The following is a 26,778-nucleotide window of genomic DNA, read 5'->3' as shown; positions in this document are numbered from 1 at the left end:
AAAATCACCCATTTTTATTACTAAATATTTAACTGAATATAGAGTATTTTATCAAAGGCCTTTGCAACATCTGTTTGGGATTATGAATATGTGCTATTATGCTTTATCCTATAGATCTCATGAATAAAGAAGTTTCTCGATAGTAAGCCATCCTTTAAATACCAGCATAAGTCCTATTCATCACACTGTATTGTTTTGAAATGTTGATTTTTAGTTGCATGTGCTTTAGTTAACATTTTTACATCTATAGTCTGGAACCTTTTTAAGGATAATTTTTTTGATAACTATTTAAATTTCAATGGTTACTATTTCAATTAGATATTTGAATTAGATGCTCGATTTTTTTTTTTTTTTTTAGGAGATGTGGTCTTTTTTGTCACCAGCACCCAGGTTGGAGTGCAGTGGCACAATCATAGCTCACTGCAGCCCGAAACTCCTGGGTTCAAAGGATCCTCCCACTTCAGCCTCCCAAGTAGCTGGAACTATAGGAGTGCACCACCACACCTGACTACAACTTCTTTTATTTCACCTATATTTTCCCTGAATGTCATTCATTTGGGGATTTCCAAACTTGAGCTCTAATTTTTCAAATCACATCTGTATTTACTGTTTATATGCCTTTTTCCCCTAAATTGGTGAGTTTAGATTTTTTTCTTTGGTTAGGTATCTTAAATTTTTGTCTCTATATGTGTCTTCCCTGTGCCCATCAAGAATCAACTATTTGATTTATCAAATACCTTTTTCCTGTAGCCTAATTTATTTTTCCTTACTTGCAGAGTAAATCTTAAGGTGTTTTGTGTTGTGCTGTGCTATTAACTAAATTATATGAAGTGTCTATCATCCTTCACACATATTTGGGGGCAGGCGGCTATGAGGTACTATATACCTTATTAATTAATTAGAAATGTTATTCTAATTTTACCATAATCTACTGGAATCTTTAGAACGTATTTTTAAAAAATTGCTAATGTTTCAGCAAGCACTGTACTAACTAGATCTGGTCTTAGAAAATTGGAGACTAATTTGATTGTGTTTTTCCCAAAGACACTGCTCAATGTTTTATATTATTCATTCTCAGCACTTCAAGAGCAGAACACTTCAAAATAAATTAAGTATGTTACAGGGAAGAGGCAAAATGGAACAAAGAAACAAATTTAATTTTGGAAACTATAATTTTAATACAACGTAAATATAAACAATTTAACTTTATGGAATTTGGGGGAAAATACACTTCAGAAGCCAAGCTTCTTTTTAGCAATGATAATCTGATTGTAGCAAAATTCAACACTCACATAACGGCTATTCATGTGTTTTTGCAATATGCCAACTTTTTTTGTCCCTTAGGTTCCCTGATACATTGTTGACATAATTTTAATTGCTTTTTCCTGTGCAATTTTTCATTTTTCAAAAATGCTCACTAATTACCTCCATTGCTCCCTATGAAACTTTTACAGACATTCCTATAAAAGTACTTTCTTTTGAAATACATTTTCCCTATTATATGTAAGTGGGGAAGAAAAGGTTTTTCTAAGAATGTTAAATACTTTTAATTTTGACTCCTGTGATACCCAAGTCCATAATGACTTTACAAATCAACAGTTATTCATAAATAGATGACATGCCATTTAACGTAGGTGTCTCAACTTATACTTTTCCCTCAGAAATTTACATTTTCCTTCCAATAACCAAAAGAAGTATATGATAGACTTCTCTATAATCACTTTTGAGGTACTTAAGTCGCTTACATTTTTCACAAAAAAGGTTAATTTTACATACATACACACACACATACACACACACACACACAAGTATGACTCCCAGAAGGATTTCTAGCACACTACTAAATTTCTATTGTTGACTATGTAGCCACCATGGCACAGGGAGTTTAAAAGTCAGATGGAGAGCTGGGAGCTAGAAGCATCTTACCTGCTTTCCATCCAGGGTGCAGAGCCTCTTGACGACTCCTGAGTCTAGTTTAATGGCTTCGGTGATATCTGTTAAGACTTGTTCAAAGGAATGAGCAGTCTTTTTATTCAGAAGGATCCGCACGGCTTTTCTAGGCTTCACTCCACTTCGAATCACAGTCACTAACTTGGGTTTGATGAAATCTTTACTTTCTTTTACTTCACTTTTCACAGAGGAGGCAGCAGCCAGCGCTCGGGATGTCCCACCCTTGATGTTCACAGACCAGTTTGGATTAATATTTTTGGTGTAATCGACTTTACGAAATGGTTCATTGGATGCACACACGTAACTCTCACCTAAAAAGCAAAATTTGATTTTATTAGCATGATTATCTCTATCATAGAAGCATTTGGTCTAAAGAACAGATGCTGGAAACCCATTAAGTGAACCCTTAACCTTAGTGGGTTCACTAAAAGGGGATGTTCACCCTTTTCCTTTGGCATTCTCTCACCTCCCTTTCTTTTAAATAGTCTAGATTGGTTTTGAGAGAATAACAAGGATTACGGGGTGAGAAGCACTGGACCAAATATGTTGACCAAATGTGCCACCTTGGATAATTCATTTCTCCACATTTTGGTCCTCAGTATCATTAGCAATAAACTGAAGTGGATGAACCAGTTGAATTCTAAAGTACTTCCTGATTCCCCAAACCTCCTATTTACTAATTAGTTTTAGAAATCTCATTCTGGTAGAAATAATTATATCACAACATATTGATATAAAGAAATACAAATATATTTCTTCCAATTATAGATTTCAGCCCTAATCAAAGAATAATCACAACATCTTCACATAGCTGACTCAATTATACTCAGGTACAAGGTCACTTATTAAATTAATGAAGCACCACAAACATTATGGAAGAGTTCTGGCAGCTAAAAGAAATATACCTCAGCTACTTTTCTTCTTACACAATGTAAATTTAAAATAACTATTGTTTAAATATACGCTTTTCTGTATCTACTTAAATAGGAGAGGACCTGAAGTAGTTAAAATGATGTGTTCATTACTCATGAAACCTTCTGCTTAATTTTTATTAAGTACAACATAAGAGCTATATTATTTGGCAAGTGGCTTATTAATTCAATGTTTACTGATATTTTAAGTTCCAAAATTTCCAAAAATTATATGTTGAGATACCACAATTTTTCTTTTAGGAAAGTCAGAATCACCCAAGGTTTTTATACTCTTGACTTTTTGACATACAAGATAAGAGGGTTATACTAAGGTTTTTCTAAAAAGAATCCATTATTTTTTCACATATTCAGTGAAACACTCATCGTTAACAATATTAACATGAACCTTAAATATTATAAATACTTAAAACAGAAGTAACCCAAATAGTGAAAGAGAATTCCTGAGAAAAACCTATTAATATCCATATTATATTTAACTATTATCATAATGTTCTTGAAATCCTGATTAATGGAGAATTGTAGAGTCTCCGAAGGCACATGAATAATTCAGTGACAGATAAGGCATACAAGAAGATTTTATTTTTATTTAATTAATTTATTTATTTTGAGACAGGGTCTCTGTTGCCCAGGCTGAACTGCAGTGGCGCAATCATGGCTCACTGCAGCCTCAACCTCCTGGACTCAAGTGATTCTCCCACCTCAGCCTTCCAAGTAGCTGGGATTACAAGCACATGCCACTATGCCTGGCTAAATTTTTGTGTTTTTAGTAGAGACAGCGTTTTTGTTATGTTGCCCAGGCTGGTCTTGAACTCCTGCGTTCAAGCAAGTCACCCACCTTGACCTCCCAAAGTGCTGGGATTATAAGGCATGAGCCACCATGCCTGGCCCCAAGAATGGCTTAAAAAGAGAAGCAATGTCTTCTATTTAAGGGTATAATTAGGGCACTGCCCAAGATAACTGGGGAACCAATCACAGGCTTTAACACCATTTCTACACCAGTAAAGTGAAATCTAGCCCAACCACCACTGTTTAGAGATTTTTCATCTCTGTAGGCTTATCTAAATAATTTTTCACAGTATGATCATCTGGGAAAATGTCATATAATTTCAAAAACAGTTATCAATTTAATAAAATATAACTATAACCACACATATGCATTAATGGGCAAAACAGAATTTTGCTTTAACTTTATAGAGAAAGTAACTCTCACATCAAAAAGCTCTTACTATTTTTATCTATCATAAAACTTTAATTCTATTTTCGATTCAAAATATAAGATGGAAGAGAAAAAAGAATCTTAGCAAAAGAAGGTAATTTTTTTTAAAAAGGGCAGGGATAAGTAGTAAGTCAGCTGGGGGAAAGCCTGTCCAAACATAAAGAGTAACAATGAAAAAAGAAACAAAACAAGAGCAGATTTCATATATCAGATTTCCTTGGTCAACCTGTTTCTACACAGTTGACATATCCACAAGGAGAGATGCTTCCTAAATTTCTCTGCATTTTGTTTCCTTACACAAGTTCAGAATGTTAGAATGAAGTAGGTAAAGGAAGCTCCTTAATTTGCTTTTGTGCAATTACAGATAAATTTTAATTCCTTCCCATTCTCCCTTCTTCCTTTCATAATGTTTCCATTAAAAATTTGTAGGCTGGGCATGGTGCCTCATGCCTGTAATCTCAGCACTTTGGAAGGCCAAGGCAAGAGGAATGCTTGAGGCCAGGAGTTCAAGACAGGTCTGGGCAACATAGCAAGATCCTGTCTCTACTAAAAATACACAAATTAGCAGGACATGGTGGCACACATCTGTAGTCCCAGCTTCTCAGGAGGCTGAGACAGGAGGATCACTTGAGCTCAGGAGTTCAAGGCTACAGAGAGATATAATCTCACCACTGCACTTCAGTCTGGGCAACAGAGCAAGACCCTGTCCCCATAAAGCAAACAAACCAAACTTGTAGACTAGTTCCATCATAAACTTGTATTAAAGTTTTGAGGCAGGCTGGCAAATGCCTACAAGGTTAACAAATGCCTACAAGATAGGGCTCTCTACATCCATGGCAGACACAAATAACAGTTCAATAGCCTCACCCTCTTCTCTGCACCCATGGCCCTGTTTTCTTTAAGCCTAGACAACTCATTACAATGTACACTGAGTGCCTACTATGCACAAGCTCTCATGTTAGGTGCTGACACGGTATGAAACCCACTTTAGTAATCTTGGCATTCAACATTACAGCACATAGGTTCAGCACATGGTTTTAGTGTTTCTGTGTACTGGCCACACAAACCCCTAAAGTATAGATGTCATATACCTTGACGACAACAGCCATCAAGGTACCCAAGCTAGCTTGTCTTATAATGTCCCCATCCAAATCAAACAATCTGCAGATTGTAATTTTGTCTCTTATATAGATTTGCCTACAAGGAGAGAATATGCTGACAAAAGAACTTAAGATGTTGGTTCCCTGGGCAGTTAGTTACAACTCTCGATGTTAATCCATCAGGTTGAGTGCAACGGCCCATGCCTGTAATCCCAGCACTTTGGGAGGCCAAAGAGGGAGGATCCCTTGTGCCCAGGAGTTCAAGCTCAGCCTGGGCAACACAGAGAGACCATGTCTCTATTAAAAAGAAATCAATAATCATTCTTGGTTAGATACTATGCACCTGCAAGATTGATTAGAAGTGATCAGCCTCCCCCTACACAGATTCTTGGTACTGTAGGGATTCTTGTTTAAGATTCGTGACTCCCTTGCCAACTTGTAGGTCTCCCATTTCTTCCATTCTCACAAGGACATAGCTGAAAAAGTACATCCTGCATCCTACAGTATTAAATCTTAATGTACCAATATAAAAATAACAGTGTGAGAGGCCAGGCACGGTGGCTCATGCCTGTAATCCCAGCACTTTGGGGAGCCGAGGGAGGTGGCTCACCTGAGGTCAGGAGTTTGAGACAGCCTGGCCAACACGGTGAAACTCCGTCTCTGCTAAAAACATAAAAATTAGCCAGATGTGGTGGCGGGCGCCTGTAATCCCAGCTACTCAGTAGGCTGAGGCAGGAAAATCACTTGAACCCAGGAGGCAGAGATTGCAGTTAGCCAAGACCGTGCCACTGCACTCCAGCCTGGGTGACAAGAATGAGACTCTGTCAAAAAAAAAAAAAAAAAAAAAAAAGAAAAAGAAAAAACCCCACAGTATGAGAGACTTTGTTAAACTCTTGCCAACGTATGTTAAAATTGCCCTCACCAAAACAAAGTGACAGGTGCACTAAAATCTCAGACTTCACCACTAGACAATTCACCCATGTAACCATAAACCACTCGTACCCCAAAAGCTATTGAAATAAAAAATTAACAAAATAAAAATTAGAGTTCAACTAGGACCACGCATATGTATTTTTTTCATAAGTAGATAAAGCAGTCCCAGAACTGAGCTGACTTATAGCTAGACTTCAATGTTATTACAAGCTGGTCTGTCACTCACAGTCAAGCCATTTTGTTCTTCTGTTAGACATAATCTCACAGACTATATCATATGAAGTCACTCTAAGACTTTATGATAAAGTGACACAAAAACAAGGTCACTGTGCAATCCACAATACCAAACATCCCCCTCTTCCACTAAGTGAGTGACTGCCATTTCTTTACCACCGTAGTTTTTTCCTCAATCTAGTCTGCCCTCCCTATAACTAAGATTTATAGAGATATCCAATCATAGGATTGTCCTGCCTTCTGACAGCACCCAAGACAGAGTGAGCCCCCGTTTCCTTAGATCCTTCCTAATATTACTCAGCCAGAGCCCAAATGCTATGATAGGTTCTAACACCCTCTTACTAAGACACCACATGGTATCTTATAAGGTGTGTTCTTCTTCATTGGAACAAGTAATAAACCCAACTTGTTCAACTACATGTGTGTGCCCAGTGGTCTTTGGCTAAAGGGAATTTAGATACATATATCCATATTCATTCTCCTTTCCCTGCCTTCTCTCTCTTTCAAGTTCTTTGGCCATAAAACTGTAAAAAATTTAGGGGAAATCATTTTGCAAATCCTGATCATATGAGTACTATATACAAAGAGGGTTTTGGTCTCTGTATAGAAAGAGGAAAAACAGAAGCGTAAGGTGGTTATAAAACTTAACTGTTTTCAGGCATGGTAATGGAACAGAAAGCATTCCTTCAATATCCTATAAGACTCTTTCCAGAGGCACAGCTATGGCTTTTTACCTTTGATGTCCATTCAAAGACACTTTGCATTACTGCATATATAGCAGGTTGACTCAGTGTTTACAATTATGTAATACAACTTGGTTGGGTATATGTTTAGAAGGCCGTTAACTTTCATCCTTACTTAACCAAATGAACTGCCTCTTATTCAAGAAGAAAGAGGTCATTAAAAGCTAGGTAATTCCAGCCAGGCACGGTGGCTCATGCCTGTAATCCCAGCACTTTGGGAGGGCAAGGTGGGCAGATCATTTCAGGCCAAGGGTTCCAGACCAGCCTCACCAACACAGTAAAACCCTGTCTCTACTAAAAAATACAAAAATTAGCCACAAGTGGTGGTGCATGCCTGTAATCCCAGCTAACCGGAGGCTGAAACACTAGAATCGCTTGAACCCAGAAGGCGGAGGTTGCAGCACCACAGCACTCCAGCCTGGGTGACAGAGTGGGTGGGACTGTCTCAAAAAAAAAAAAAAAAAGGCTAGAAATTTCCAATTTCTCACTCTCTGCAAACCTTCATTCTTACACATTTATTTCCATCTGTGCCCATTTTTCGCACATCCTTTTCCTTTCAGTGACAGAGTGCTCTCCTCCTATTCAAAGTTAAATCCCTCTAACAGGACGTGGGTCCTTCTCTCCTCCCATGCTGAGGTTTCAGGGCCATTCTTTCTCTCCTCTCCAGCCCTCTTTATAGGATTATACACAAGTGTGTCCCACCTTAAACACATGAACCGCCCAGCCCCACCCCATTCACTCTACTCTACCTAATGTGCTTTTGGCTTCCATTCACTGCCAGTCCTCATCTGTTTTTCCACTTCATCGCCCACTCTTTGCTTTTAAGCCACTGGAGCATCACTTGTGCTCCCTGGGCTCTGCTAGCTGAAATGTGGCTAGCCCCAGTCCCCAAGTACTTCTTACCTAACTGCCAAATGCAAAGCACATTTTCTGTCTAATTTCACTCAGTGTCTTCAGTGTCTTCTGAGGGCACTGGACACCAGTCCTAATCCTCTTCATGCAAATCCTTTTTTCCCTAGCATCTATGATCTCCCTTACCTTTACCTCACATTTCTTAGGTTGCTCCTTCTCAGTCTGCTTTTCAGGATCCTCTTTCCACACCCACCCAGGCATCCCTCATCCTCCTTAGACTTTCTCTGGGCAGCTGCATCTTTATCCATGGCTTCAACCACCATCTACACTCTGAGGAATCAAACACCGACGACATTTCTGGCCTAGATCTTTCTCGAGTTCAACCCACTAACAGAATATCCCTCTCTAGATATCTATGAATATCTCACGTTACACATCTAAAACGAATTTCACTCTCCATTACTGCCACCCTGATCTCACACTCTCCTCTTCCTAAAGTCCCCAAAGTATTGAACGGAATAACCACTGTTCAGTCATCTAAGCAAAAACCAAGCTTCCTTCTTCACTGCCCTTCCCCCACATTCAACAAAATTGGCAGAACTGTTGACTTTGGTCTAAACCCCACTAGAAACCAACTCCTTCTACCCTGCCTTCTCTCGTTTCTTCCCGGATTAGAGTAGTAAAGAGCCCCATGTCAGGGCCTCACCCTCCACACAGCTGTCACAAGTTTTTAAAAAATGTATATTTGATTTTCTTGTCTCTCTACTGCCCTTAGAACAAAGGCCAAACTCTTCAGCACATCACACACTTCCAGCCTCATGTCCCACCACTTCCCTGCAGGTTCCTACATTAGTGTCATATCAGCATGCTTGCAATTTCCTTTCAAACTTCTCATACCCTCTTTATTCTCATTCCTTCTTATACGCTGGAAATAACCTTCCTCCTCTCTCCTTGTCTCTCTTCCACTGACCCTTCAAGATTAAGCACCTCTGGCAAAGAGTTTAGTAAAGCAATAGGAACCTTCATACACTGAAAAGCTTTTAAATTGGTTAAATCACTTAGGAAAAACTGATTGGTTCAATCACTTAGGTTGGCATTATCTAGTGCTAAGTCAACAACACACATCCAATGACCCAGAAATACACTCTAGGAAAACAGCCTGGAGAAACTCATTCACATAGACATTCTATATACACACACATGTTCATAGGAGCATTGCTCAATAGCCAAAGATGAGAGTCGGCCCACATGTCCAACAAGAGAATGGGTACACAGATTGTGGTGAGGTCACTAATGAACTACTACATACTAATGAAAATGAACAAATGAGAGCTATATGCAACAACTTGGATGAGTTTTATAAACAATGGTGAGCAAAAGATGACAAAAGAATATGTGTGCTATGATTTAATTCATACAGAGTTTGAAACGGAAAAAGTAAACTATATCGATTAGGGATGCCTTCATAGGCGGTAAAACCATGAAGAAAAGCAAGAGCCAGGCTGTTGTTGCCATGGGAGAGAGAAGACTTGTAAATGGAAAGGGACACAGGGAGAGCTTCTCAGATGCCGGCAATATTCTATTTCTTGACATGACTAGTAGTCACAAAGAGGTTCACTTCATAATTCTGGCTGTGTGTGTTTTATGAACTTTCTATAGGTATATTATAGTTGAAAAATAAAAATTATGTCACTCCTCACTCTTTGTACTGAGCTTACAACATATTAATTTCTCATAATCACAATTTATTATTTGTTTCTGCTAGTGGTTCTTAGTGGAGAATTTCTTTAAAAATCAGGTGATTTTGTTGCATAAGTACAGACACCCAAGCCTCACCCCAGTTCAACTAAGCCAATCACTGGAAAGTGAGAGTGAACTGAACATGTGGGTAAGGTGTTTTGATTTCACAAATGACTCTAAAAACAGTCCCTGGTTACAAGCCACTGCCTAGACTAGAAGCTCCCTCAAAAAACTGACTGTACCTTCTTCATATTACCAACACCTATATCAGGACCTGGAATACAACAGGCACTTAAAACATGTTTGTCAAAGTAATGAAGAAAATGCATATTTCCAAAACAGACTTACACATTTCATGGTTTGCATTTGCATTGCATCCAGGCAAAATAAGTACATAGTGTTACTGTTTACTTAGAATGACTTTGGGAGGCTCAGGGTCAGGCTCCTGAAGGGCCTCATGCATGGTCTGAGACACTCGTAGGTCATGCCAGTCCATCAAAAGTCAACTGAAGGTATCTAGGGGCACTAGCAGGAGATGAAGACACCAAGTACCTACCAGTATCTTTTCCATTTCAGACCATTAAAACACCAAGAGTCCCAAGAGTACAAGCGCACTTTGTAGTCTAACGAATGTGATATGCCTTTTAATCAATGGAATATTTACATACTCTTTTTTAAACAGCTGAAGCACAGTAATCTCTCTACATTTAAAATCTCCACTGTTAGATATTAACCCCTTGTCAGACATGTTATCTGCAAACATTTTCTCTCATTCTGTAGGTTGCCTTTTCACTCTGTTGATTTGTTTCTTTTGCTGTGTAGAAGCTTTTTAGTTTGATGTAGTCCCACTTGTCTATTTTTACATTTGTTGCTGGTACTTTTGGTGTGATACTTGAGAAATCATTGCCAAGACTAATGTCATGAAACTTTTCCCTTTTGTTTTCCTTCTAGGAGTTTCAGATCTTATATTTAAATTTTTAAATTATTTTGAGTTGGTTTTTATGTATAAGGTTCCAGGTTTCAGTTTCACTCTTATGCATGTGGATATCCAGTTTTCCCAACACCATTTGTTGAAGAATCTGTCCTTTCCCCATTGTGTATTCTTGGCAACCCTGTTGAAGATAGAGCTGACCATACATATTTGAGTTTATTTCTAAGCTCTCGGTTCTGTTACATTGTTCCATGTGTCTGTTTTTATGATAGTATCATAATGTTTTAATTACTGTGTCTTTGTAATATATTTTGGAATCAGGAAATGTAATGCCTTTAGTTTTGTTCTTTTTTCTCAAGATTGATTTGGCTATTTGGATATTTTGTGGTTCTGCATGAATCTTAGGTTGTTTTTCTATTTCTGTAAAAAATGTCATCGAGGCTGGGCGTGGTTTATGCCTGTAATCCCAGCACTTTGGGAGGCCAAGGTGGGTGGATTGCTTGTGGCCAAGATTTCGAGACTAGCCTGGCCAACATGGCAAAACTCTGTCTCTACTAAAAATACAAAAATTAGCCAGGTATGGTGGCACAAGCCTGTAATTCCAGCTACTCGTGAGACTGAGGCACGAGAGTAGCTTAAACACAGGAGGTGGAGGTTGCAGTAAGCCAAGATGGCACCACTGCACTCCAACCTGGGGCAACAGGGCAAGACTCCGTCTCAATAAATAAATATGTCATTGGGATTTTTATAATTGCATTGAATCTGTAAATCACTTTGGGAAATGTGGGAATTTTAACAATATTAAATCTTCCAATTCATGAACACAGGATGTCTATCCATGTATTTGTGTATTCTTTAACTTCCTTCAATGTTTTATAGTTTCCAGTGTAAGAGCTTTCACCTCCTTAATTTTCCTGAGTATTTAATTTTGTAATGCTATCATACATGAAATTTTCTTAATTTCCTTATTAGTTTGTTATTAGTGTATACAAACACAACTGATTTGTGTATGCTGATTTTGTATCCTAAAGGTTTACTGAATGTATTAGTTTAACAATTTTTGTGTGGTCCTCAGGGTTTTCTACATATAAGATCATGTCTTCTGCAAACAGATAATTGTGCTTCTTCCCTTCTGATTTAGATACCTTTTATTTCTTTTTCTTGCCAAGTTGTTCTTGCTAAGACTTCCAGTACTAGGTTGAATGAAGTGGCAAGAGTGGGCATCCTTGCCTTGTTCTTGATCTTAGAGAAAAGCTTTTCTACTGTTAACTACGATATTGGCTGTGGGCTTTTCATATATGGTCTTTATTATTTTGAGGTAAATTCCTTCTATACTTAGTTTATTGAGTGTTTTCATCATGAAAACATGTTGAATTTTATCAAACGCTTTTTCTGCATTCTGCATCTATTAAGATTGTGTGATCTTTATCCTTTAATATTCAAAAAGTATAAGAAATAGTACAAAAACCCCAAAACAGACAGATTTTTAAAAAGAGAAAGGATCTGAATAGACATTTCAAAAAAGACATACAAATGGCCAAGTATATGAAAATATGCTCAACATCAATAATTATCATGGAAATGCACATCAAAACCACAATAGATGTCACCTCACTCCTGTTAGGATGAATGGGTTTTTTTAAAAAAGGTATTAGAGAAGATGTAGAGATATTGGAACTCTAGTACACTGTTGGTGGGAATGTAAAAGGTTATGGCTGCTATGGAAACAGTGTGAAAGTTCCTCAAACAATTAAAAATAAAACTTTCATATGATCTAGCAATTGTACTTTGGGGTATATATCCAGAAGAATTGATATAAGCATCCCAAAAAGATATTGGCACTCTGATGCTCATTACACCATAATTCACAATAGCTAAGATATGAAAACAACCTGAATGCCCAGTGATGGATGAACTGATAAGGAAAATGTGGTATATACATACAATGAGATATTATTCAGTCTTTAAAAATGAAGCAAATTCTGCCATATGCAACAACATGGACAAACCTGGGGGACATTATGTTAAATGAAATAAGCCACAGAAGAACAAATGTAGCATGGCTTCACTTACACAGGGTATCTAAAAAGTCAAATTCATAAAAACAGAGACTAGAATAGTGTTTGCCAGGGGGTGAGGGGAAGAGAAAATGGGAGGCTGCTGTTCAATGAGTATGAAGTTCCAGTTATGAAGATGAGAAAGTTCTGGAGATCGGCTGTACAACACTGTGCCTATTAGTTAATACTACCATACGTTGCAGTTAAATTTGAAAGGGCAGATCTCATGTTAAGTGTTCCTAACACAAACACACACACACACACATAAATGTTCCTTTTAGGACAAAGAACTACATGGAATCTTATGTAGGTGGAAATTTTAACAATAGCAGTTTTAGGCTACTTTTCTATCAGTTACTATAAAGTCTCTCCTACACCTCTGTTAAAGTATGTCCAGTAACTGCCTAACACAACTAACTAGTTTGTAATTACAAACTGTCTTGACATTTGTGGCAGATATTGAGTTGTATAAAATTTGGACACTGAGACTATGCCTAACTCTATGAGTAGAAGCAACCACTGAACTTAATGATAAAAAGGAAAACTTATTTACAAATCTAAAGTGCAAGGACTCTTCAAACTTAGAGAAAAGGATACACACACACATACTTAAATATGGTAACACAGAAAAAGGAAGACAAAAAGGAAAGAAAAGGAAAGACACTTCAGGTCTAACATCAGTAAAATCTTAGGAACCTAGAATTTTTCCTAACTTCGGAAATTAAGAAAAACATTGCTTCCAAAAGAATGTAACCAAGGAAAAGATATTTGAGCATATTTGCCTCTACAAGATGATTCGATACCCTTCATCAAGCGCAGCGTTTGTGTGAGACCGGGTGGATTATAATTTTAAGGTCCATTTTAAATACATCACAGATGAGTTCCCACATCCAGCTGGCTAAGAAAAAATACAGAGTAAGAAAAAGTAAGACTGATTTATTATTCCGTCATGGCAAACAACTTAATTGAGTTTCCTGGCCAAACCGCACAGAATGTAAACTTAAAGGAATTAGCAGACTAACACAAAGTGCACTGCTCTGGCCCAGATACTGTTCCCACTCCATACTCATTTGCCTTGTCTCTGAACCATTACTTACATATTTGCTCAATGAATATAACACCTATTTCTGCAGAGCGGGGCTGGGGACACAAAATAAGATCACCTCAAAGACCAGTACTTTTTCAATACACCTGCAGGCAAGTGACTGAACCAAATCATCTCCTAAAGTCACATCCAGTTGTATGGTCTGTGATACCTTCTACCGAGAAGGGGGTACAAAATCTACTTTGACCCTATGAATATCTATGAAGAAATAGGTATGTCCACAAATCCATGTTTTAGCATTGAAATCTGGGAGGAGTTTAACTTAAGGCCAAATAAATTAGCTAAATGTAAAAACGAAAACCCACCCAGTAACCAAAAAGCTTTGTAGCTTACCCACTGAGGAAGAAATCGTATCTAATCTCCTGGGTAGGATGGAACCAGCAGATCAGATCTGTGATCTGGTTTTTTTGCTCCTCATACATGGGGCCAAGCATATCCCAAAATCTACAGGAGGTCACTATGGGAATTTTCATTGTGCGTTTTTTTGTTGTTGTTGTTTTGTTTTGTTTTCATCATTATTTTGAGATGGAGTTTTGCTCTTGTTGCACAGGCTGGAGTGGAGTGTAATGGCGCGATCTTGGATCACCACAACCTCTGCCTCCCAGGTTCAAGAGATTCTCCTGCCTCAGCCTCCCGAGTAGCTGGGATTACAGGCGTGCGCCACCACGCTCAGCTAATTTTTGTATTTTTAGTAGAGACGGGGTTTCTCCATGTTGGTCAGGCTGGTCTCAAACTCTCAACCTCAGGTGATCCGCCTGCCTCGGCCTCCCAAAGTGCTGGGATTACAGGCATGAGCCACCGTGCCCAGCCCATAGGGCGTTTATTTTGATGATAAAACTTAAAATGTTTATGTAATCCTATTCTGGAACATCTGAACAACTACTTCTAAGTTAACAGTCTTTTGGCTTCAATTACTCTAACTATGCCAGGAATTAACAAGGAAAAAGGGAAGTGGACTTCATACGTATAAAAGAGATGTTCACAGCAAGTTAAGGCGAGAGGACATAATTTTGCTCTACAGGAATACTCATTAGCTGTGCAAAACTGACTCATTACACGGCATTCTGACATACAGCATACCTAACTCAGCACTCAGTGCCACGGTCACACTGGGAACACCAATTTAGTTTGAGCAGAGTATCTCTAGCTTTATATTGCTATTTTGCATTTTTACTGGTAATGCACTTTTGTTGGTATTTACACTGTCAGTGTGTTTGGGTTGTATCACTATGTAAAACCTATATACATAAGCATACCTAATTTTATATTTACAAACATTTAAGTGACAATGTAACTAAAGTAACTGAAGTAATTAAGGCAATACTTGGCTTCTGCAATTTGGATGTTGGATTTTTATATTGTTTTTAATCTTAAATGGCTACCATTGTTAAAGTTTGAGAAACAATGCAACCTTAAGGATACTGAGACAGAGAAACCTTCAAATTGAAACGTGGCCACCTAATATTTGTAAATAAACGGGGCATAGTACTTATAGGGTCAGTCCTTCAACTGGTGCATTTAAATAGAGGTAAAACTTTCCTCAAAAGTTTCCTCAGCTTCTGAAGACCTTTGCTGAACACTCTCCTCCTTAATCTCTCATTCCTTTCTCCATTGTGCCTTTATTTTAATCTTGCTGTGAGTCAGAGGAAAGCTTAGCCCTCAGTTTTAAGCAAGTGATTGATAATGATGGTAACTCAAAAGTTTCAGTGCAAGTGATAAAGAATTCAGAAACCAGATGTTTATCCAAAAAAGAGGTGATGTGGTGTTTAGAGGAAGAGAGAGAAGGGGAAATACAGGTTGGGTATTCCTTATCCAAAATGCTTGGACCAGAAAGGTTTCAGATTTCAGATTTTTTTCAGATTTTGGAATATCTGCATTACCCTACGAGTATCATGCAAGTATTACTGATGTTTTCAACAGTATCTTTACACCACAGAACAGAGAATAAACAAAGCAAAACGGTGAGTAATGTACATAGGTCTTAACCCCACGTAGAGCATTGTTGAGAACCTGCCATTGGTGCAGCCGGCCTACGCATGTGCCATTTTATTACTCCTTGTGAGTGTGCTTTCGTGGGGGAACTGGGCATGCACAGAAAATATTTATCAGAGCTGAAAGGGGCTGGAATGATCTTTTTTTTCCCCTTGGGGAGGCTGAATAAACTACATGTTGTGCACCTGCATTTTGACTGCAACCTGTCACATGAGGTTAAGTATGGAATTTTCCATTTGTGGTATCACATTAGTACTCAAAAAGTTTCAGATTTTCAGGCATTTTGGATTTTCAGATGAGGGACACTCAACCAGTAGTAGAGGAAAGCATGACCATCGTCTCAAAACATCTGAAGGGTGTAGTGGCTTTCACCTGTAATCCCAGCTAATCAGGCAACTGAGGCGAGAGGACTGCTAGAGGCCAGGAGGCCAGCCTGGGCAACAAAGACTCTGTCTCCAGTTATAAAATGTAAAAAGAATTTAAAAAGAAAAAAGAAAAAAATCTGAAGGCTGTCATATATAAGCAGAAAAAATATATATATATATAGGGAAAAAAAAAGCTGAGGACCACCACCATTTATCAAGCAGCCACTGCATGCTAGGACTCTGCTAAATGTTTAAATACATTGTAAAATTTAGGTAGAAACTTCCAGAAACTGGCTTTGATCACTAAACTAATAAGAGACAAGTTTACACAGTACTATTTCTCAAGTTCTCCCACACAGGCTTAATGAACAACAATATAACCAGTAAAAAGTTTCTAGAACCCCTTTTTTCTTGATTCTTCAGCAGATAAGGCAAAATACTATTAAGTAAAGAGACCAAGATGATGAGCAAGGGCATCAGGGGAGAGACTCTCAATGACTGCCTTTGAGAAATAACTGCATCTGTTGGGGCTCAGAAAACAATACCCCAAAATGAAGGCCTCAGTAGCATCCTCAGAGGCAAACGTTTTTCTCTGATCTTCTGCCGCCCTCCTGGCTGTTAGTCCCATTCACCTCCAAAGCTAGCCATAAAAACTAGAATCCCTCTTCTCCAAGGAAGGTCATAGAAACCCAAACCCTTTTCCCCCAAAGCCAGCCATAAAATCTAAAAATATTACTCTAATTTCCCCTTCACTTTGTATGTAAAAACTGGCTATAAAGAAATGATTTGACCTACCTGGTTTGACTGTAGGTCACAAGACCCCCATTCCAGAGAGGGTCCTGCCCCACACCCAGAAGAAAGGAATGTTGCTCACAGAGGCCAAGAAGAATCTAGACAGACAGGCCTTGCTGGGTGTCCCAACTCAGTCTATTAACATTAAATCATGCCCTTTTATCCAATCATATTTCTACATGGCTGTCCATACTTTGTTGAATTTAGGCATAAAAATGGACAACTTCCCCTGTATCTTTGGGTCTTAATTCGGATGGCTCCTGTGTATGCATGTTAAATAAATTTGCATGCCTTTTCTTCTATTAATCTGTCTCATCTCAGTGATTCTCAGCAAACCTCCTTGGCCTCCTCACATTGCTATTTCAAAAGTTAACAAAGTAATCTGAAGTTTTAAAAACATATAGTGAAGGAAGAGATCAATGAAAATATTTTAAAACATCTATTGTGAACATTTTGCATTTTGGTTGCAAGTAACTATAACAAATAAACAAAAGGTAACAGAGTAGGTCAAAATTGCAGATTATTTTAGTCACTTAGTTTGAAATGTCAGTAAATGTTATAGTGTAATGAAAAGTACTTAGGGCGACCTCACCAAACCGGTATTTTACCATTCCTTTAGTTTATAAGGAAAAGCTTCTGACAAATTACAATATAATGACTTCTCCTTTAGGCTGTTGAAAACACGGCAAATAGGACAAAATATTCCGGGGATTAGGATTGAATTATAACATGTTTTAAGGAATAAACGAATATTCATTTAAGCTCTTGACTTTATTTCTGACTCACAAAATTAAAAAATTAGGATTGTGTTAAAATTAAGCATGAAAAAATTAGCAAAAACAATTGCTTAAAATGAGAATGCTAAAGATGAACACAACTAAGCCTTAGCTATGGCAGAGAACTCCTGTAGACACTGAAAATACTAGCGGGCTTAGAATAATCCTGGGATTTAAACACATAATGAGAAATAAATATGAAAGAATCTGGTTGTGGGCCGGGCATGGTGGTTCACGCCTGTAATCTCAGCACTTTGGGAGGCTGAAGCGGGCAGATCACGAGGTCAGGAGATCGAGACCATCCTGGCTAACACGGTGAAAACCCATCTCTACTAAAAATACAAAAAATTAGCCGGGCGTGGTGGTGGGCGCCTGTAGTCCCAGCTACTCGGTAGGCTGAGGCAGGAGAATGGCGTGAACCCGGGAGGCGGAGCTTGCAGTCAACCAAGATTGCGCCACTGCACTCCAGCCTGGCAGACAGAGTGAGACTCAGTCTCAAAAAAAAAATAAAAATAAAAAGAATCTGGTTGTGATAGCTGTCCAAAGAGAAAACTCAAGTCAGACATCTCAATCTCAGATACTAGTGAAACTGATAAATTCTTGGGACATAAATATACTGCATCATTTTTCTTGAAGAAAAATATATTAAAAAATTGAAACACAAAGGGGCAAGGAATATTTGCCTTTAACATGAACTTATGCTACCTCTGTAAATCTGGCTAACTGTCCAACTGGCTATCTTAATAAATAAAGGTTTTTTAAAGCATCTACATCCACCTATACCCAACTATTAAAACATCTTAAATAGGGCACAAAAGTAAAATTAATTCAAAAAACATCACGTGCCAGAAGCATTTGTTTCATGGGATAAAGGGATAAACAAGACAATTGTGGTCCCACCCCCTGTTGGGTTTGTAATTTTCCCTTTCATGAGGATAGTCTATGAAAAAGATCCTCCTGTATGTTACTGAGGTGTCAAGTACCCAGCCAACTTTCAAAGAGAGACATGGAGCCAGATAGAGCCAAAATCATTTCTCTTTCCCACCCCTAGAAGCATTTCCCAAGATCACTGAACTTTAGAGGCGAAAGAAGACTGTATTAGTCCATTCAAGTTGCTATAACAAAATACAAAAAAACGGAGTGACTTATAAATGGAAATCAATTTCTCACAGTTCTGGAGGTGAGGACATCAAAGATCAAGGTGCTGACAGATATGGTGTGTAGTGAGGGCTCTTGGTCCACTCATGGTGGCTTCTCACTGCATCCTCACATGCTAGAAGGGGCAAAACAAGCTCTCTGGGGCCTCTTTGGGCACTAATCTAGCCTGTGAAGTCTCTGCCTTTATGATTTATTCACCTCCTGCTGTGGGTTGAACACATCTCCCAAGCTTCAGATGTTGGAAATTTAATTGCCATTTTAACAATATTAACAAGTGAGGCCTTGAAGAGGTGATTAGATCATGAGGGCACCACCCTCATGAATGGATTAAGGCTGTTACTGTGGGAGTGGGTTAGTTATAAAAGGAGGGAATTTAGCCCCATTTCTTCTCTATATATCCTACGTTTGCTTTCACCTTCCACCCTTCCACCATGGGATGACCCTCAACAGATGCCAGTGCCGTGCCTTGGACTTTCTAGCTTCTAGAACTAGAAAATAAAATAAATTTTCTTTATAACTTACCTAGTCTGTGGTATTCTGTTATAGCAAGAGAAAATGAACCAAGACACCTCCCAAAGACCCCACCAACAGAATGGACTCCATTTCCTCTCAGGTGGTAGAATGTAGTAGTTAAGAACACAGAGTTTCCAAAGCCAGGGAGAAAGGGCTCAAGTGCCAGCTCTACCTCTTACATTGGTACAATGCAGCAATTTCTTTACCATCTCTGAGCCTCAGCTTCCCCATCTGTAAAATGGGGATGACAATGCAGCCATATTTCAGAGGGTATTACAAGGGTTAGATGAAATATGTAAAGTACCTCACACAATGACTGCTCAAAAAACATCTAGTAAATGGTAGCAATGCAGAGAAGAAAAGCATCTCTAATCCTTATGGTAATGGTTTCCTTTACAAGTAGAAGACATAAAAACACAGATGCAGTGGTAGCATGGGCAGGAAGGGATACAGAAAAAAGACCTAGCCAGGCGGTACACACCCCGCAGCAACTCCTCTCAGCCTCACGAGCAATGAAGAAAGCAGTTAGATGATCACTGCCCAAGAGAATCTGGTTTCCTTTATTTCATATTACAGGACCATAAAAATATCCTTTTCCATAGTTTAAAAACCCATTAGATATTAATCTTGTCTTATAACTTCCAGAGTATCACTGTGTCATACTCTAATCTCATAAATGCTCTCCCACATATCCCCTTTCCTCCCCCAACCTTTTAGGATTCATTTATTCTTTAAATGAAAATTTTCCTCTTACCTCAGGAAAGAGCTTCTTATGCAGCTGTATTATAGAACATCTTATTTTCCTTGTTTTTAAGGAAATGAGATGGGACAACCAGATTTATAGAAGAGGATGCTATGGAAGAGTCATTCCCTCCAAAATGGTTAGCGCAGAATTTCACCCAAAATTATACGTTTATCTAACATGTAATCCAATTTTCCAAAAACATATATTTTCACAAATATCTAGGAATCCCATTAAAGCTTAATTCATACAAAACTTCCCTAGACAACTAAGGGACTTAGAGGTAAAATCATTGCCTGAGTTATTTAATCAATGAATTTACTGTATTTAAGATCCCTGACCTCAGGCTTCTCTCAGTTGAGTGCAAAAACAGATCCAATATATCATGAGACTACAAAGCTAAGGGTTATAATAGAAGTAAAGAAAAATGCTGTAAGCAGAGGAAAGAGTTATAAACTTGACCTCAGGCCTTGGCTCCAATGTCTGTTCCTCTAGGAAGCCCTCCACATCACCCCGGCCAATATGGCCATCCTGCCCCATGTCATCACCACTTCATTTACAGCACTTTAGCTGAAGCCATCTTGTTTGTATGTTTACTGTCTCTCTCCCAGGAGAATGTGCATTTTTTGAAGGAAGAGACCATAAGCATGTGACCATGTCTAGGACATAGTATGCCCTCAACTAACCATTTGAGACCAACTGCCCAGAGAAGTGGGAAGAGACTTCATAGGTGCTATTTGAAGTGGGCCTTGAAGAATCCAGGGGTTTCACAGGTAAAGAACGTTTTGCAGCCCTAAAATTCAATATTAACTTTCCAAGTCCAATCACCATGCATGACTTTAGTGTGTACCATTTTCGATTCCTATGTGCAAATACCTTGTAACTCATGAGTTTATTTCCTTCTTACCATAATAAGTTCCACAGTTTCTATTATTATAAAATTCATTTTTCAGGAAAAAACAACTAAGTATAATCTAGGTTCTTATGGAAATTCATTTTTACTTAAAAACTCTCAGAAACATATTTTGGTTTATTTAACACTTTCAAAGAACCGACCTAACCAAACAGATGCAGTAGATAGGTTTGGTAGGACCTCAAACTTCAGGGGCTTGTTTTCTTTACAATCTTATTTTTCTTACATGTTCCTGTTAACTTCATGAAGGAATGAAAGTATCATTATCAAAATAACCAAAACTCTCTCATATGCCAAAAAACAATCAGCTTATTGTTTATGAAGGGATAAAAGGTAGAAATAACAAAACGACATTTTATTTTGGAATGAGAGAGGCAGACATAGGTAGCTCTTAATGCCTTTGACTCTTGGCAAGTACTTCATCAGAGATATACACCCCATTCTGTGATTGTTATCTGGACATGTGCAGCCTCATCGATTTTCTGAAAGGTGGGTTCTGGCTAGGGAATGGCAGCCCAAGCCATCATATGCTCCACCAATGACCCCTCAGATAATTAACGGGTACATACACATTTTTAAATCAGAAGAGACCTAACTTAGAGAGGTGGTCTGCCAACTTCTCATCCTAGAGAAAAAGACGCCAAGGCCAGGGAAGTGAGGTGAAATTTTTCTCAAATCTAGTCAGTAGAACTTAGGAATCCTGACTTGGTCAGGCACTTTTTCTACTGTCCTTGGTTATCTCTCTTTAGGTCATCAAAACTTTAAAAATATTTCAAAATGCCCAGAAGGATAGAAGACCAAACGCTCAGAAGGAGAGAAGACACATGGAACAGAACTAAAACTAGGAATTCTGAATCAGTCCCTAATAAGAAAGCTAAAGAACAAGTCATCTGGACATTCTCTGTTGGTTATTATAGATACTGAGCTCAGCAGGCTCACAGCTTAAGACAGCTCAACTAATTTTTCCAATATTGATTAAGAGCCACAGTCCTGCCGGAAGAGGTCCCCCATCTAGTTTTAAAGAATAAACAGGATTACAGGACTGCACAGCATCAACTCAAACTTAATCCAGCAAGGATGGATAAATCAATAAATTGAAGGTGCTTGTTGGTTTAGTGTAGTGCTGGAGGAGCGCCAGCTCACACTAGAACAGCTTTTAGTCTCCAGAGACTCTCAAGGTCAAGGGCAGAAGAAAAAATAATTTGGGCCATGCAAATTTCTTTTGTCATCTGAGTTCAATGAGACTGGGGCTCTGAATGAATGTTCATGTCCTACTGTTTTGAGTCATCACTTTCTATTCTTCACTCAAGACATTTCAGAAAAAAACATACCTCTTAAACTACAAGTTTCATGGGATCGAAGAAGTAGAGCCTAGTTGAACATAATGTTGTAAAATACTACCTGAGAGAGCTTTATTAAAAATAATCAACCAAAACGAAATAAAGCAGTCAATTTTGACAATGTGGTGAATATATTACAGACTTATTTTTACTAATGCAAATAACTTCACAGATAGCTGCTTAGTTCTCCTACATGAAAAATCTGAGCACACAATTTTAATTAAAAGTTGAAACTACTTACATTCTGGAATGATTGACAGTAAGCATTCGTGATTCTTTTTCTTTTTTTCTTTTTTTTTTTTGAGACAGAGTCTTGCTCCATCGCCCAGGCTGGAGTGCAGTGGTGTGATCTTGGCTCACTGCAACCTCCGCCTCCTGGGTTCAAGCAATTCTCCTGTCTCAGCCTCCTGAGTAGCTGGGACTGCAGGCGCCTGCCGCCACACCTGGCTAATTTTTTTTTTTTTTTTAAGTAGAGATGGGGTTTCACCTTGTTTGTCAGGCTGGTCTTGAACTCCTGACCTCAGGTGATCCACCCGCCTCAGTCTCCCAAAGTGCTGAGATTACAGACGTGAACTATTGTACCTATATTTTCTTTAAAAAAAAATTGCATTGCTATGGAGTATTCTACTAATTTGGGGGAAAATTGAAGAATTAAACAAAGACCCATTGTCAGAGAGAATTCCATATGACAAAAAAAGTGTCCAAGTTTTCTTCTTTTGCAGTAATTTTATTGTATTAAAAACTTCTTCAAAGAAGTGGGCAAAGCCATAAAAAAATTTTTGGCTGTGCAACTATTTGTTATATTATTTATCATATTTTGGTATGATTTGGACTCCATAGATAATGTTTTTTCCAAATCCCCATCCACTAAAAATCCGTGAATGATTTGAAGGAAATTTGTTAAGTCAATTTATAGTTGAAACTACAGTTGCAGAATTAGACCCAGTGGCCACGCATGCGGTGGGCGGTAAAAGACGCAATCTATCCTAAGTACTCCTATTAATGGACATGCATAATGTCCATCTTATCATCTCTCCTATGAGATTCATCTTTACGTTATGTCAATTTTATGTAGTAAATCCATTGTTAAAATTTCTTTAGAGAAGGATATTAACATTGTTGACTCTTAAGAAACCATACCAGCAACAGTATCCCAAGGGCATGTTGAGTAACAAGTGCTTAAGCAAACAGGCATTGCCTTGATCCTGCAAATCTGATCTTGGGTCAGTCAAACAACTGGTTACTCTGTTTTAAAATAGCTAGGCAAATATTGCTTTTAAGTGTTTAACATGATTAAGAAAAGCAACAAGGCCCTTTGAACATTGTATCTTCCTTTTTTACTTATACTCCTCCAGCTATCCCCTTACCTCCTCAAGAAGCCCTTAAAACCAAAACACACAACTGACAGAATGGGTGAAGTCACAAGCACATACATATGTAGACTGAAGAGACAATTTAATTTTGGCTGGGTCGCGTTCTAGGCAGGGCAGCAAAACCTTCTGACTAAATAGACAAACTCAACGACCTGTAGTTTTCCTCCATGTGTCTCCATTAGCTCAGTAGAGGTGAATCGTAGACGAGAAAGTATATGCTGCAGGCACTGTGAGGCAAGGCATGCTGCCTAAGTTTCCTCATCTACAAAATGGGGATAATGCCTTCAGGACAGAAAAGCATGCTGAGATAATATAAGAAAAACATTTGGCTTGATGTTCAGCTTCCTCTCCCTGCCAAGCTATTGCTATGACTACATGGAATGTGCCATTTGCATTAAGAAAGATGCACAAGAGCGGACTGTATGTAAACACGCAGTCAGCACATACCTGGGTTCTGCCTGGTCTTTCTGGATGTTATTTAGAACTGGAAACAGGTTCTTAACTACTAATAATGCCTTTTCTACCTGAAAAGGATGAGGCATAAGTATTGCAGGAATTCAAGGATGACCCAACATCCAGCCAAGCAGTCTCTTTGACCGAGGCATGGTTGACACAGCAGAATTACTGATTTTTAATAAGTCCCCACTGCTGAATCCAATGGCCTCTATCATTCTAATTAGGTACTCTTATTAGAGGATAAGGCTGGAGAGATTGACCTTGATTTACCTTTTTCCCAACCAAATGTGGAAAACCCTTTAGCACGGTGATTGTTAACCAGGGTCCCACATTAGAATCACCTGGGGGGGCGGGGCTTTTGAGACTCCAGACGCCTAACCCACACCCCAAACCCAACCAATTTAATCAGGATATCTGGGGGTTGGGGGATGATCAGGGTCCCATATTTTTCGAAGTCCCCAGTGTGATCCAAGATGAAGCCAAGGTTGAGACCTGCTGTCTAAGATCATCCCTCTTCATCTCAAGTAACTTCTGCTGCAAGGCAAACTAGGAAAGCCAACCTAGAGCATTTCACAACCACAGCTTCTGACAGCAGTCACAACAGGACCCCGAATACTGGAACATGACAGGTGCCTGCACCAGGGTCCACACCGAGGGTCCAACAGAGTTTATTAGTAGGGGATTACCCAGCTCCCCATGGGAGAACCATTTTCTCAAACAGTTTGCACTTCAATACAAATAAGTTCAACAATCTTAGGAGATGCCACCAGTGCCTAAATTGGCCTGACCATCAGGAAATTTTTTCCTTCTTTAAGAGACAAACCTCTTGGGAAGGAAAGTTAGCGTGTATGTGGGCACCCAACCGGCCCCCACCCCCAGCCAATCTCTAGAGAAGCAGACAGAAGCATCAATTCCCGTGCGGCTTGGAAAGCACCCCGCAGGCTCCCCGCTGCGCCGGCTCGCGCCCACTGCACCTGCCGGCGCTCCGCCGCACCTGCCGTGCGGCGCCCTCCCCTCCTACCTTCCAGCAGCTCGTCCAGGCTGGTGACCTTCCGGCTGCCGTCGATGGTGTAGATAGTGCGGACACCCTGGGGCAGGTTCACGTTGTCCGACAGGGAGCGGGTGAGCTCTATGAGGAGCGCATCGAAGGACCGGAAGCGGTCGCTGGAGATGGCAAACACCAGGCCCTTGAAGTAGCGGTCCCCGTTCCGGTAGAAGCGCGCCTTCTTGGCCTTCTTCTCCGAGCTGAGGGCCTGCAGGGTCCGCGTGCGGTAGAAGCTGCAGTGGGCACTGTGCGCCGGACTGGGGATGAGCCCGTTCCCCTTGGGGCCCGAGCTGCTGCTGCCCCCGGAGGAGCTGGGGGCCCCTCTCCGCGACCCCGGCCGCGGCCTTTTGTCCCGTTCCTCAAAGTGCTCCAGCTCGATACTCCTGGTGCTGGCCATTGCGGCTGCTCCGAGGGCGCCCGCAAAAAGACGTTCCGGGCCGTCTAAGGGTGCGAGCGCCGGTGCAGGGACGTCTGACTGCGAGGGCCCTTAACGCGCCGGGACACCTGGCTCTGGCATCCCGCCCTCTCCGCGCAGGTGGGGCCGAGGAGCCGCGGAGGAGCCGCGGAGGAGCCGACCCGCCCGCGCCCTCAGCTAAAAGTGTCCGCAGCGCGGAGCTGCCCAGCTCATTGTCCAGTGCGACTCGCTCCGTACCTCCCGCCTGCCGGGGAGCCCCACGCCCCCGCAAGCGCCTCCTCCACCCGGCCACGCCTCACAAGTCCCGCTCGGGAGCCGGCCGGGAGAGGCAAAGTTGGGCCGCCCGAGGCTCGCGCTGGGCCCGCGGGCGCCCACAAAGCTCGGGCGTCTGCCGAACGCTCCCGGGAGCGCCGAGGGGAGGAAGGAAGGAAGGAAGGGTGGGGCGGGGCGCGGAGCGTGGGAGAGGCCCCCGGGGGAGTCGCGCGGGCCCCCGCCCACGCGCGCGGTCCCAGGCCCGGGGTGCAGCGCCGCCGCCTCGGCCGCGCCCGGATCCCGCCCGCCGGGCAGCGCGCGCCGTTCGGGGCTGAGAGGGCCGTGTCTGGCCCCTTCCTCCCCTGGAGCGCGGCCCTAGCGGGAAATAATGCAGCCCGCCTCCCACGCAGCGGTCAGGCCCGGCCCACCGGCAAGCATCCGCGCTCTGGCCTCCCTCCGCCGCCCTCAGGCTGTCAGCGCTGGAGGAGGCTTCCCGGCCCCGGGGATGCCAAACCGCGGAGAAGGGGAGGAGGGGGCGGAGGAGGGGGCCGAGCGCCGGCGCGGGAGGAGCAGCTCCTGCGGGTCCCGGGCAGCCCCGCCCGCCTGACGGCTCCTGCCCGGCGCCGCGCGTTAATGGGCGCAGCCGCGACGCGGGATCCTCCGCCTGGGAAACGTAACCGCGCAGGCCAAAAACTACAAAGGAAGGAGATTCAAGGGCAGGGAGCACATCTCCAGCCTGCCTCCCAGTGAGGACCCCAGGCCAAACTACCGCAGAAATCCGTAGCCCAGCATTGACTTGGGGCACACCATTCATTTTTTTTTAAAGATTTGTTGCTTTATTAGAAAATCCTTT

General features: G+C 40.6%; 1 protein-coding gene across 8 annotated transcripts in view; it reads right to left on the bottom strand.

The window, feature by feature from the left end:
• DCLK2 (doublecortin like kinase 2) overlaps positions 1-26,273 on the bottom strand; it is a 177,111-nt gene extending 150,838 nt beyond the window's left edge. For 4 of the 8 annotated variants that reach the window (XR_010156355.1, XM_001150899.7, XM_016952348.4 and 1 more), the window contains exons 1-2: positions 25,235-26,273; positions 1,927-2,261 (exon numbers count right to left, since the gene is read on the bottom strand). Coding sequence is in view for 6 of the 8 variants with exons in the window: in XM_001150899.7 (XP_001150899.3) it covers positions 1,927-2,261; positions 25,235-25,655 (756 nt within the window). In the remaining 2 variants the exon portion in view is untranslated. The remainder of the gene's footprint in view (positions 1-1,926; positions 2,262-25,234) is intronic. The other 4 variants (XR_001717226.4, XM_016952347.4, XM_016952351.4 and 1 more) reach the window with 1 other exon arrangement.
• Between the last annotated feature and the right edge of the window lie 505 nt (positions 26,274-26,778).

The sequence above is a fragment of the Pan troglodytes genome, chromosome 3 (genome assembly GCF_028858775.2).
Source record: "Pan troglodytes isolate AG18354 chromosome 3, NHGRI_mPanTro3-v2.0_pri, whole genome shotgun sequence".
Classification (NCBI taxonomy): Eukaryota; Metazoa; Chordata; class Mammalia; order Primates; family Hominidae; genus Pan; species Pan troglodytes.
Note: the sequence above shows the minus strand (reverse complement) of the source record. Positions and strands in the feature narration are given on the sequence as shown.